The 11,143-nt window shown below is 39.5% G+C and overlaps 3 protein-coding genes across 4 annotated transcripts; 2 read left to right on the forward strand and 1 right to left on the reverse strand.

Moving 5' to 3' along the window:
* Positions 1-483: 483 nt before the first annotated feature.
* Positions 484-7,214, forward strand: LOC103443300 (uncharacterized). Of its 2 annotated transcripts, none has more exons than XM_029108168.2 (10): positions 484-883; positions 1,822-1,865; positions 1,971-2,088; positions 2,202-2,307; positions 2,767-3,386; positions 4,262-4,577; positions 4,657-4,924; positions 5,592-5,720; positions 5,861-6,295; positions 6,495-7,214. In XM_029108168.2, the coding sequence occupies exons 1-10, from the start codon at positions 706-708 to the stop codon at positions 6,756-6,758; spliced, it is 2,478 nt and encodes an 825-aa protein (XP_028964001.1). In that variant the 5' UTR covers positions 484-705; the 3' UTR covers positions 6,759-7,214. The 2 variants fall into 2 exon arrangements, with proteins under 2 accessions (XP_028964001.1, XP_028964002.1); XM_029108169.2 differs by having other exon boundaries at positions 526-883; positions 4,331-4,577.
* A 149-nt stretch (positions 7,215-7,363) lies between these two features.
* LOC103443185 (AT-hook motif nuclear-localized protein 16) lies at positions 7,364-8,348 on the forward strand. The gene has a single exon (XM_008381985.4). The coding sequence runs from the start codon at positions 7,364-7,366 to the stop codon at positions 8,153-8,155; it is 792 nt and encodes a 263-aa protein (XP_008380207.1). The 3' UTR covers positions 8,156-8,348.
* Positions 8,235-10,049, reverse strand: LOC103443186 (pentatricopeptide repeat-containing protein At2g42920, chloroplastic). Its single transcript, XM_008381986.4, has one exon. The coding sequence runs from the start codon at positions 10,047-10,049 to the stop codon at positions 8,448-8,450; it is 1,602 nt and encodes a 533-aa protein (XP_008380208.3). The 3' UTR covers positions 8,235-8,447.
* Positions 10,050-11,143: the final 1,094 nt, after the last annotated feature.

The following is an 11,143-nucleotide window of genomic DNA, read 5'->3' on the forward strand; positions in this document are numbered from 1 at the left end:
AAGTTGTTTCTGCTAACTAATTTCGTTTGGATTAACTAAATTTTGAGGCTAAGAAAAAGAAACGAGTGTGTGAAAGTAAAAGAAGAACGTGAAATCACTTGCCGTTTGAATTCTAATATTTCCTTTTTTTTTAATTGAAAAAAGTATATTATCTTTCTACTAAATAAAAATTAAATTAACCATTAGTGTGCTAATTACAATACGACGCTACGGCGCTTTTCTGCCAACAAGCAACCTAAAAAACGACCCTAAAAACCTTTCTAGTCCTCGACCAGCAAGCCCATCTAATCTCACCGTCAATCTTAAACCCTCAAATCTCACCCTCACAGCCGGTCGATTCCTTCTGCAATCAGCCCACGCGGACGGCCTGGATTAAAAACCAAGCGACCGTCACAACAAAAACCTAACAGCCCGTAAATTTAACATCCCCGCTGACGTTACCAGTTCTCCTCCTTAATCAGTCCACCAAGAAAAGAAAAAAACGGGGTGTCGCAAATAAAAGGCGAACGATAGAGAGAGGATTTTGTAATGTCGTTTTGGGAGATTTAGAGAGAGAGAGAGAGAGAGAGAGAGAGAGAAAGAGAGAGGAGTGAGAGACTGAGGGTTTTGGTTTTCTGTTTGGCTGATCGGAAAATCTCTAGCCGCAAAGAAAGTTTTTTCCTGGGAAATTTTTTTCTCCGATTATATTTTTTAGGAGAGAGAGGGATGGGGAGCGAGACGAAGAATGGAGTGGCGGCAGCGGCGGCGCAGTTTCCGCCGATGACGAATAAGATTATACAGAGCCTGAAGGAGATTGTTAACTGTCCGGAGCCTGAGATCTACTCGGTGCTTAAAGAGTGCAATATGGACCCGAACGACGCCGTTCAGCGCCTGCTCTCTTTAGGTTTTTATGCTGCGCCACCACCTTTTTATTTCTCGGTCCTATTTATTATAAATCAAATTTGGATGTTTTAGGTTTGGGGAAAGAATGAAAAATGTAGGCTTTATTTAGTAATTTTTTGTTTGGATGCCGAGAAACCGTAGGAGGAGATAAACCAAATTTAAAGTTATGAATGTTGTGAAATTTTGGGTTTATTGCCGGGAAAATTAGAAGTTTGATTTTTTGTTTCCGGGAAAATTTAGAAGGTTTGATTTTTCCGGAGCAAATTGGTTGCACAGGGTTGACTAACCTTGCTTGTTTTGATATTTAACCAAAATTTTAAACAAATTTATAATGGCATTGTTAGACGTTTTGGTTTACATTTTTCTTCATCCAAGCAATGCATTAGGATGATCTAATTTGTATTGTACTACTTACTGGCTGATTGCTAAGAGTGCTGATATGTAGACCCTAACGGTTGTTTCGATTTTTTTAGTTTAGAGATGATAGAAGATAACAATTTTTATTTCAAAGACAGAAATTTATTAAGCATTGCATTTTTTATGGCGATTTAAAGAAAATCTAGGCGGTTGCTTATTCAATATTGATTTAGTAAGGTGGCCATAGCTATCCGCATTATATATATATATATATATATATATATATATATATAAGATGTCTTATTTTCTGTTTCTCTTTAGTGTGTTGCATTTAAGTTTTGTTTAATCGATGGAATTTTCTTCCGCTATCTAATAATCTCTTTAAGTCATCTTTGATTTAGTATTCTCCAAATGTGTAGATACTTTTATATATATATATATATATATATATATATAAGATGTCTTATTTTCTGTTTCTCTTTAGTGTGTTGCATTTAAGTTTTGTTTAATCGATGGAATTTTCTTCCGCTATCTAATAATCTCTTTAAGTCATCTTTGATTTAGTATTCTCCAAATGTGTAGATACTTTTCATGAAGTCAAGAGCAAACGTGAAAGAAGGAAAGAGGTACCCTTGCTAAAATGCGCTCCCTTTTTTCAGTGGTTACATCATTTATTTCTTTTTGTACTTTATATTTTATCTTGTTATGTCATGGTATTTTAAAAATCCCAGATAAAGGAGACACAAGACTCCAAGCCACGAGTTCACAGCGCAGGTTCAAATCGTGGTGCTAAAGGTAGTAATGAGCATACTGGTGGATGGTGTGGATCAACTCAAACTGGTTCCAATGGTATGTTGATCTTATTGTGTAAAATCACTATCTAGTTCTTGTATGAGTAGCATTGCTGTGTATTTTAGTATCGCATGTTTTTAATTGTGAACTGCCTGTTTTCCTTTTGTTAGAGCCCGGTAAAGCTGCTTATAAGGGACAAAATGGGTTTGTTTCACCTCATACTCCAGCTTCTCACTTTACAGGAGGAGCCACAAGCCAGCAACCTTCATCTCAGCGGTAAGTTTAAACTGAAGTTTTAGTGTCATCTGTTTCTTATATGAAATTAGCTGTGGGGGTGACATCATGCATGAGCCGTACATTTTCCCGAGCAATTTTGCATTTGTTGATTCAGGATAGTTTACTTCCATAACTATGCATGTACGAGGGATGGGTATTTGAATATTAGTAAGTAAAGCAAAGGTGGAGAAATGTGAAAGGATAGGAGAGGGGGAGGGGAAGGGGAAGGGACAGAGTGGAGCTGTCTTTTTTCCCTCAAGTTGTTTAGTTCAGTGGTTTGAACAGGGCAGGTTTCCTTGTTTTCTTTTATTGTTTTATTAATATCATAATACCCTTCTATTATTAAAGTAACTGATGAAAGAACTAGAATCAGAAACAGTTATTCAGATTAGTCAGATCTTCTTATGTACTTTTTATTACTCAATACTCATGCAAGTCATCGTTCAATATCTGCTGCAGTGAATCTTTTAGTACTTCAATAAGGCCAGGTGATGCAGTCTGTGTATCTCTACAACCTTCTACGGGAAATCAATCTACTTCCGGAACCAGCTTGGGGAATCTTTCAATGGCCGACATTGTTAAGATGGGTAGACCACCTAGCATGGGCTCACGTATTTTATCTGATACATCTTTGCATCAGGATGCATTTTCTACAAATTCATGTAATAGCCACGTTGAATCTTCCCAAACAGAGATGCACCAATATATGCACTTTCATAATCCTCGTGTGTCAGAGATGATACATAAAACTGGTGATAGTGCTGGACAGAACGATTTCCATGATGAATGGCCTGTGATTGAGCAGCCAACGGCTGTAAATAGGTCATCAGCTTTAAATGCAAATCAATCTAAGTTTTATATCAATGAATCCAATGTGCCAAGGGATTACCAGTCACATAAGGTCCAACTATCAGAGGGGAATATTAGTAGCGAAAGTCTTAGTTCAGACTGCATTGCTTTTGCTTCCAGTAGACAGAAGATGGTGGATGGTTCCGGTGGAAAATCATATTATGTTGATGATTTGTCTTCCAATTCTAGTTCCGACGAATCTCGTAGGTCTGCATATGAGGATGGAAAAGGTAATTATTTTTGTGTTATATACGTATTTGGGATGATCGTTTACTCAATTACACATACGATATAAGAGATCATTGCTAATGACATTCATGATGCTAGAATCTATATCAATCCAGATCATTGTATTGTAATGGATAACATATAAAAACATTATGGTTGTTATTGTGTTGGTTACATCCATGGTTGTTTGAATTGTTAGATCTATCGTCTTCAGCTGAATGAAACACGTCTCTACATTTCTGTGTCTCATTTTTGTCAGTTTAACCTTCTTTGGCTGCTTTTAGAATTTCACGTTTAGTTCTTTTCTATGTTATGAAAGTTTTGTGACTGGTATAAGCTCAAGTTTATCTGTTACTTTTATTTGTTGACATACTAATACTTTTTTTTTTTTTTGCATGGTAAAAATTGCTCCTAGCACTTTGTCCTTTAACCTTCACTAAAATTGGTAATAATAGAGGAAGTTGCTTGAGAATAGTCTAAATGTGCTTGAGTAGCCAATTGACTCTTTTTTTGCAAAATATTTTGTTTCATTTTGAAGTCCTGATACTTTTTTTATGCATCTAAACTCTGTTCGGACTAGATTTGTGGAGTTGTTGATGTTATCTTCCCCCCTAGTCCTCAACCTAAAATGTGGTATTTTGAAACTGAAAACAATGGTGCTTAGGTTTGGATTTTGTTTATGAAACTGAAATGTCTTTGATGAAGGGTTTGTGATTGTTCTGGCGGTGAAAGGTTGCTTTACCTCCATATCATATGGCTAACTGTTTGAAAGAAAGTAGTTTTGATTCTGAAATCTTATTATTGTCGCCATCCGGTAAGAAGTTTATGCTACCCTTTCTTATTGTCTTTCTTGTTCATTACTTTTGTGTATTTCCAGGAACTGTTATTGATTCAAATGCACCATATCCAAATCATTCTGCCTCTAATGATGTTTCTGTGGCATCAGCTACTATGAGAATGCAACAACTGAATTTAAGAAAGGAGGAAGATCAAGATAATTGTGCAGTAGTCCTTCCAAATAATTTGCAAGAATTGGCTGCCGATTGTTCGCATTTGAGTTTTGGCACCTTTAGACCGTCTCAAGGTTCTGCATTATCCAGCAAGCCATCTAATTCCGTGAAAAATGACTTGGGAGGATCTTCTGCAGGAGAAGCAGGAGTTGATGTTTTCTCAGCTGGGCGCTTGGATACAAGGTATGAGTTTTTCACTTAGTTCAAATCTATCATATAGTTGTAATGTCTCTTAAATTTTTGAATTTTTTTTCCTGTTCAGAAATTCAGGGTACAATCATGACGAACTTCTTGGATACATGTATAATACTGGGAGAGCAAGCATAGGTGCTAAAAATTATGATTTTCCAGTACCTTCACAGCCAGATCTGATAAAACAGGATATCCTTGAAGCAACCCATGGACATAGAGACAGCTCTACCTCATCACTACGTAATTTTAATTCTGAGAACATTGAAAGAGCAACTTCTGGATTGCCCTTTGCAAAGGCAGATCCTGAATTCAGAAATATTCCTCTTCAAAACAATATGGTAAGAGTTATATTTCTTAACTTTCTGCATTCTTTTATGCCCAACTTATAAGGAGGATTTGTTTGCTGCTGAATCATGGAAAGTGTTCATTTTTTGACTGAATTTTATGAGTAGTTACTTGTATACAATATTGCCAAATGTTGATGATTCTAATTGGTTTAGTTTTTAACCAAGACTTGTTTCTATGCTATGGAATGTTGATCTGTATACAACATTAATGATTTTCTGTTCATGGAGTTGGCTTAACAAATTTATTACACTTTTCATGGTACCGTGGTTTTCTGAGCATTTTCATGTGTTACACTGTACACATTAAGAAAAATCATGTTGGAAAATATGCACATCTACTGTCTGTTGGTGTAGCAATCCCTACTTGTAACTGCTCTGCTGATTTGCCTACTCCTTTGATGGAATTTCTAGTTGAATCTGAGTATGTTTTCAAGAAAGAGCATTTCTGGTGTTATAGCTAATCCCTGATAGATTTGTTCTCTATCCATCATCATCTATTATCCGATATCTCTTTTGCCGTCTTCATTGGTGTTGCCAGTCTTGTCTAATTTTTATTTTCTTTCAGGGTTTTGAACATTGTGATTATGTATGTGGCCTGATTTCCTTGTATTCTTGTTGTTCTCTCTCTCTCTCCCCCTTTGGAAAAAAAATTCCGCAGGCATATTCAGATTCTATACGAAGTGATCTATTGGAGTCATTCCAACAGTTTTTGGTGAAGCCATCTGTGCCTTCAAGATACAACAGTGTAGTTTCATCCGTAAAGAACCCAACTAGTTCCATGTCCGAGGTAAGTGATGGGTGACCCCACATCGTTCAGTGCATTAAACCCCTCTTGAATTTGATGCCCACATGCAAATTATTATTATTATTATGGAATAAATGAAATAAGGCAGTGTTTGCCGATATCCGTGGCATTAAACCATACAGGCTCTGAGACCAGGCGCTGTACCGTTATCTGAGGTGTCTTCTGTACTTCCTCAGCGCCATGCAGCCCGTTCATATGCTCAACCTACCCATTCTTACGAACAGTTAGCAAACATTATTGGGTACCCTTCCATGCCTCAGGCTCAGAACTACTCGCCTATGCCATCAAATTTGCAGCAAGAATATCTAGGTGGTAGTGCATTCCATCAGTCAGGGGCTAGCATGGAATACAACTTCCCTCAGTATAGAAGTGGAGCCTCAGTAAGCAGATTGCCTACGTCTGCTGCTGCTGCTGGTCGTGGAAGTTTTGGGGCCTCTAATAACAATCACGGGAGTTTCTTGCATAATGCATCTGCTACTCCCGGCAGCATAGCTGACTATGATGATGTTTTCCGCCCTCAGTACAAGGATGGAAACCATTTAACCGCTCTTTATCAGGTAGAGATTTAAACATAGAAGTAGGTAGGCGCAATTTGTGTTTGTGCATCTTATTACTTGTAATGTGCTTCAGAGCAGTAGTTCAGCATGACTTCTGATTTGATATTCACTGTTTCGGATACTGATTTCTGATGATTGGCCGCCGTGTCTATGATTTTCATTTCTCCACTATAAAGTTTCTGTTTTCCGTGGATTCCAGAGTTCAAGAACATTGCCTTCCGTTCCAGACAGTGCATTTAACAACTTACTTGGGCAGAATCAACAGCATGCAGGATATCGACAAGGGCAGGCTGGACAGCTGCCGTCCCAGTTGCAGAGTTATCGAGGACACCCGGATTTCTATCATTCCCAAGTGGACGTAACACAAGAACTTCAGCGGCAACGCCTCAATGATTTAGGCTTAGGAGGTTTCCAAGACCTGTCACCTCAGCAGTTGCACCAGATTTGGCAGGGGACCTACTAGTAGAAAGTTTTCCCTCTCTCATTTTTCTTTCATTTTTTGTTTTCTGCAATGGGGCTTGTAGTGAGTTTGGAGTTGCCAAATTAGGGTGTCACTTTAGTTCAGAATCTACGGGGGTTCTGTCTGGCTGTCCAATTGTACATACTCTAAACGGGGAAGTTATCGTTTTTTGCCTTGTGCCTCGACGATGCATCTTACGAAACTGTGTTGGGGCATGAATTCTACGTTCAATGCGATAACTTGCAATTTTTGTTTCTACTACTGAAGAAGGCTTAAAAGCTCGACGGAATTCTCGCTTTACCTGTTTTCTCCGGTGGATATCTTATGAAAAGATTGAGTTGGTAGATTTGTACTTAAATATAATACATGTAAGTGTTGGAAAAGTCAGTTGGGAGGTAGGCAGTGAGAGTGATATTACCGTTGTGATATAATTAGTGATTAATTTTGTGCATGGTGTCACTTAATCTTCTCCTAATTCTGGATCATTCTTTTTGGTTTGCTTCATAAAACTATTGGTAGAAATGTTGCTATTTATTCACACGTTCTGAACACATCTTCTGGTGAATCTCTTGTGACTGCAAAGACTGCGTGCTTGAACGGGTTCGCTAATGGCAGGAGGTGCAGATCTGGCGGCTCCTTCCGTTGTGTCGAAAACTGTAATTGATCGGAGACAAGATGCCGATAAAAGCAACAGTCACCACAGGCCTGGGATTGATGCAATGCCTATGGCACCCAAGTTGCCTAAGGAAGTGACACCGGTTCCTGCGGGGGAGACTCTTCGCCGGCCGCGTGGGAGGCCAGCAGGTTCGAAGAACAAGCCGAAGCCGCCCATCATAGTCACCCGCGACAGCGCTAATGCGCTTCGTGCTCATGCAATGGAGGTAAGTTCTGGCTGTGATGTGAGTGAGAGTTTAACCAACTTTGCAAGGAGGAAGCAGAGGGGCATTTGCATATTGAGTGGAAGTGGCTGTGTGACCAATGTCACACTGCGACAACCAGCTTCATCTGGCGCTATCGTGACCCTCCATGGCCGGTTTGAAATCCTCTCATTGCTCGGGTCAATCCTACCCCCGCCAGCCCCTCCAGGGATCACAGGTCTAACCATATATCTTGCAGGGGCTCAGGGGCAGGTTATGGGAGGGGGTGTGGTCGGTGCGCTCATTGCTTCGGGCCCTGTGGTGATCATGGCTGCTTCGTTCATGAACGCCACTTTTGATCGCCTGCCACAGGATGAAGAGGAAGTTGCTGCGGCTTTGCAAAATCAGCACCACCAAAACGGCCGCCACCACCACGTGGACATCTCGGATTTATATGGACTTCCTCAGAACCTGATCACTAATGGTAATGTCCCTCCTGAGGTGTACTCCTGGGGATCCGGCCGAACTATGTCAAAAACTTGAGTTGCAAGAAATCAATGTCTGTATCAGTAAGTGGTGATTAATATTCTGGAGATACGTCATCTCTCCAGTAGCATTAAGCTATATCGAAAGAGTTTCGAATTCCTTTATTACTGCTTGCTTTCATGTGACCTACATTGAATATATAAATCATGTAACCACTGCAAGAGCAGCTATATAAAATACAGTTGATCTACTTCACTTCTGTTCTATGCCTTTACTTCGTGCACAAATTCGGTTTCTGAAAAACGCACAATCTTCTGCAAATGATAGTTTGATGCTAAAGCATCGTAACCTACCCCATTTCGGGAATCATAAACCCCAACTCATCCAACAGAGAATAGATCTCTGGGGCTTTGTGATGTAGCCTTCCACCGGCTATAAACTCATGAACCTCTCCGTCCACTTCGATCAAACTACACCCCGGTTCTTTCTCTATCTTCTGTTCCTTCATCGATAGCCTCTCCTTCATCGCTTCCTGAAACCGACTAGAGGCAGCATAGACATTTGACATAAGAACATAACCGCAGCTGTCATTTGGGTCCAATTCGATTACACGCTTTGCTGCTCGTTTTGCCATCTCAATGTTACTGTGCTTCCTACAAGATGAGAGCAATGACCCCCAAATAATGGCATCTGCTTTTACCGGCATGTTATCTATAAGCTCTTCTGCTTCTTCAAGAAGTCCTGCCCTGCCTAACACATTAACCATGCAACTATAGTGCTTTATCGAAGGTTCAATCTTATAACTTCGTGTCATTTTCGAGAGATAATCCCTTGCTTTCTCCACCTTCCCCGAATGATTACACGCTGTTAGGACCCCAAGAAAACTGACACCATCCGGTATAAAATTTGAAGTTTCAAGCCTCGAGAACAGCTCAATTGCTTCCTCCTCGCAACCGTTAACGGCCAGGCCCATGATCATGGTGTTCCAACAGGACAACCCTTTATTCGGGGCAGCCTCAAAAACACGAAGAGCCTTTTCGATGCTTCCGCATTTGCAGTACATGTTTGTAATCGCCGTGACAACAATTCCATTCATTTCAATCCCATTTTTCTTTATGTATTCATGAATCCACTCCCCTTGTCCAATTGCTCCCAACTGAGCAGAAGCATTCAACAAGCTCACCATTGTAAACTCACTAGGCCTAATCCTCTCCTTCTGCATTTCACCAAAAAACTCCAATGCCTCTGCATACTTCCCATTCCTAACAAATCCGCTAGTCATCGAATTCCAAGAAACTGAATCCCTCGAAGGCATCTTATCAAACAGCCTCTTGGATTCACTCACTTCACCACATTTGAAAAGGCCCATGATCATAGAATTCCATGCAACATTGTCACATTCCAAGTCCTCATCAAACAGTTTTCTTGCGTCACTCAGAAACCCACAATTTGCATACATGTGTATAATCGCGTTTCGCGTGAATTCATCACTTTCGAGACCCAACTTTATAACTCTTCCATGAAGCTGGGCTCCGTCTTTGGCAAGGCCAACTTGAGAATAAGCCTTGAAAACTGAAGGGTAAGTCAATCTCTGTGGCTCAATTTCTGAAGCTACCAGCATTTCAATGAAAAGAGAGACTGCGGTTTTCGGGTTTTGGCTTTCGGAGAAGCCTCTAATGATGGTGTTCCAAATGAAGGGGTTTGGCTTTTTTATGCGTCTGAAAACCATGTAGGCATAGTTGATGTCTCCGGCTCGGGAGGCAGAGAAGGCCAGAAGCCGGCTGGCGACGACCGTGTCCTTGGTTAGGCCAGTTTTGAGGAGGTGGGCGTGGATTTTTTGGAGGTCTTTCATGGAGGTGCATTGGTTTTCTAGCATGGAGAGGTGTGGATTTTCTGAGATGAATTTGGATATGGAGGCAGAAGTAGTGAAAGAGCAACAGCATGGTGTCATATTTCTTGTGGCTCTTGTTTTCTGTTTTTGAGTTGTACCCAATCCTCTTGGGCGAATATAATGCTTATATTGTCATAGTCGTGAATTCAAACCGTTGATTTGTTGAAGCAATGTCTCCCATCGAAAATCTTATGAAGTTAAATTTAGTCTCACATTAGAAACCTTATGAAGATAAATTTATTTTATACTGAATGATTTCACTACTAACTTTATTGTAGCCTTTTGATAAAAAAAAATTAAAAAAAAAACCCACACGTATTGGAGGACACGTGATTAAATTGAGAGTAACATTAATGTTGATTAGTAATGGGTCATTAGACTGTCTCTAAAATTTGACTTAAGTTATTTTTGACAAAATATCTAATCTAAATTTACGGTGTAACAACATAAACATATATTTAGATTTTTAAGTCTAAAAACATCATTACTCTCTTACTAAACTCATATGCCACCCACGATGGTTTCTTTCTAGTTTGCTTATGGCAAAGTAAACAGAAAACGTCCCTTGCAAGTGTTGCTTTTGCTTAACATGACCTGCACTACGGTAAAGCTTGACCTTTGTGCAAGGTATTAGGATCATTGTCAAAGATTTAGGCACACAAATACAAGATTTGTCGATAAACATACTTATCATAGGCTGCTTATAGCATGATTAAAGACTAATAAGATCTTAGCCTCCAGTAATTTTATACATAATAGTCTCAATCAAAGACATTCCCACCACCCATGCACAAATGGGGATTATGGTAGTAACAATCAAGAACGGCCTTTATTTGGAACCAAAGCATAAAGCTAAAAATTTGGATTAATAAATTAATCCACATAGGTATATTTCGAATCCAATTGGTCAAAAGTGCAAGCCATAGGATAGGATTTTAGACCGTCCACTTTAAGGACTTATTTCACCAATTCAGCTCACTTTGTTCATACATGGTGCCCCACATAAAGATCCATAATACACACACATATATTTTGTAACTGAAACGACAAATAAAGGCTAGTTGGATCATTATTTAAGGTAACATTTTCTCTACACTGTTTAGAAGAACAAAGGTTTTTATTTTTGTGAGTTTGATGATGTATTTGCATGAGTC

Source organism: Malus domestica, chromosome 09 (genome assembly GCF_042453785.1).
Source record: "Malus domestica chromosome 09, GDT2T_hap1".
Lineage (NCBI taxonomy): Eukaryota > Viridiplantae > Streptophyta > Magnoliopsida > Rosales > Rosaceae > Malus > Malus domestica.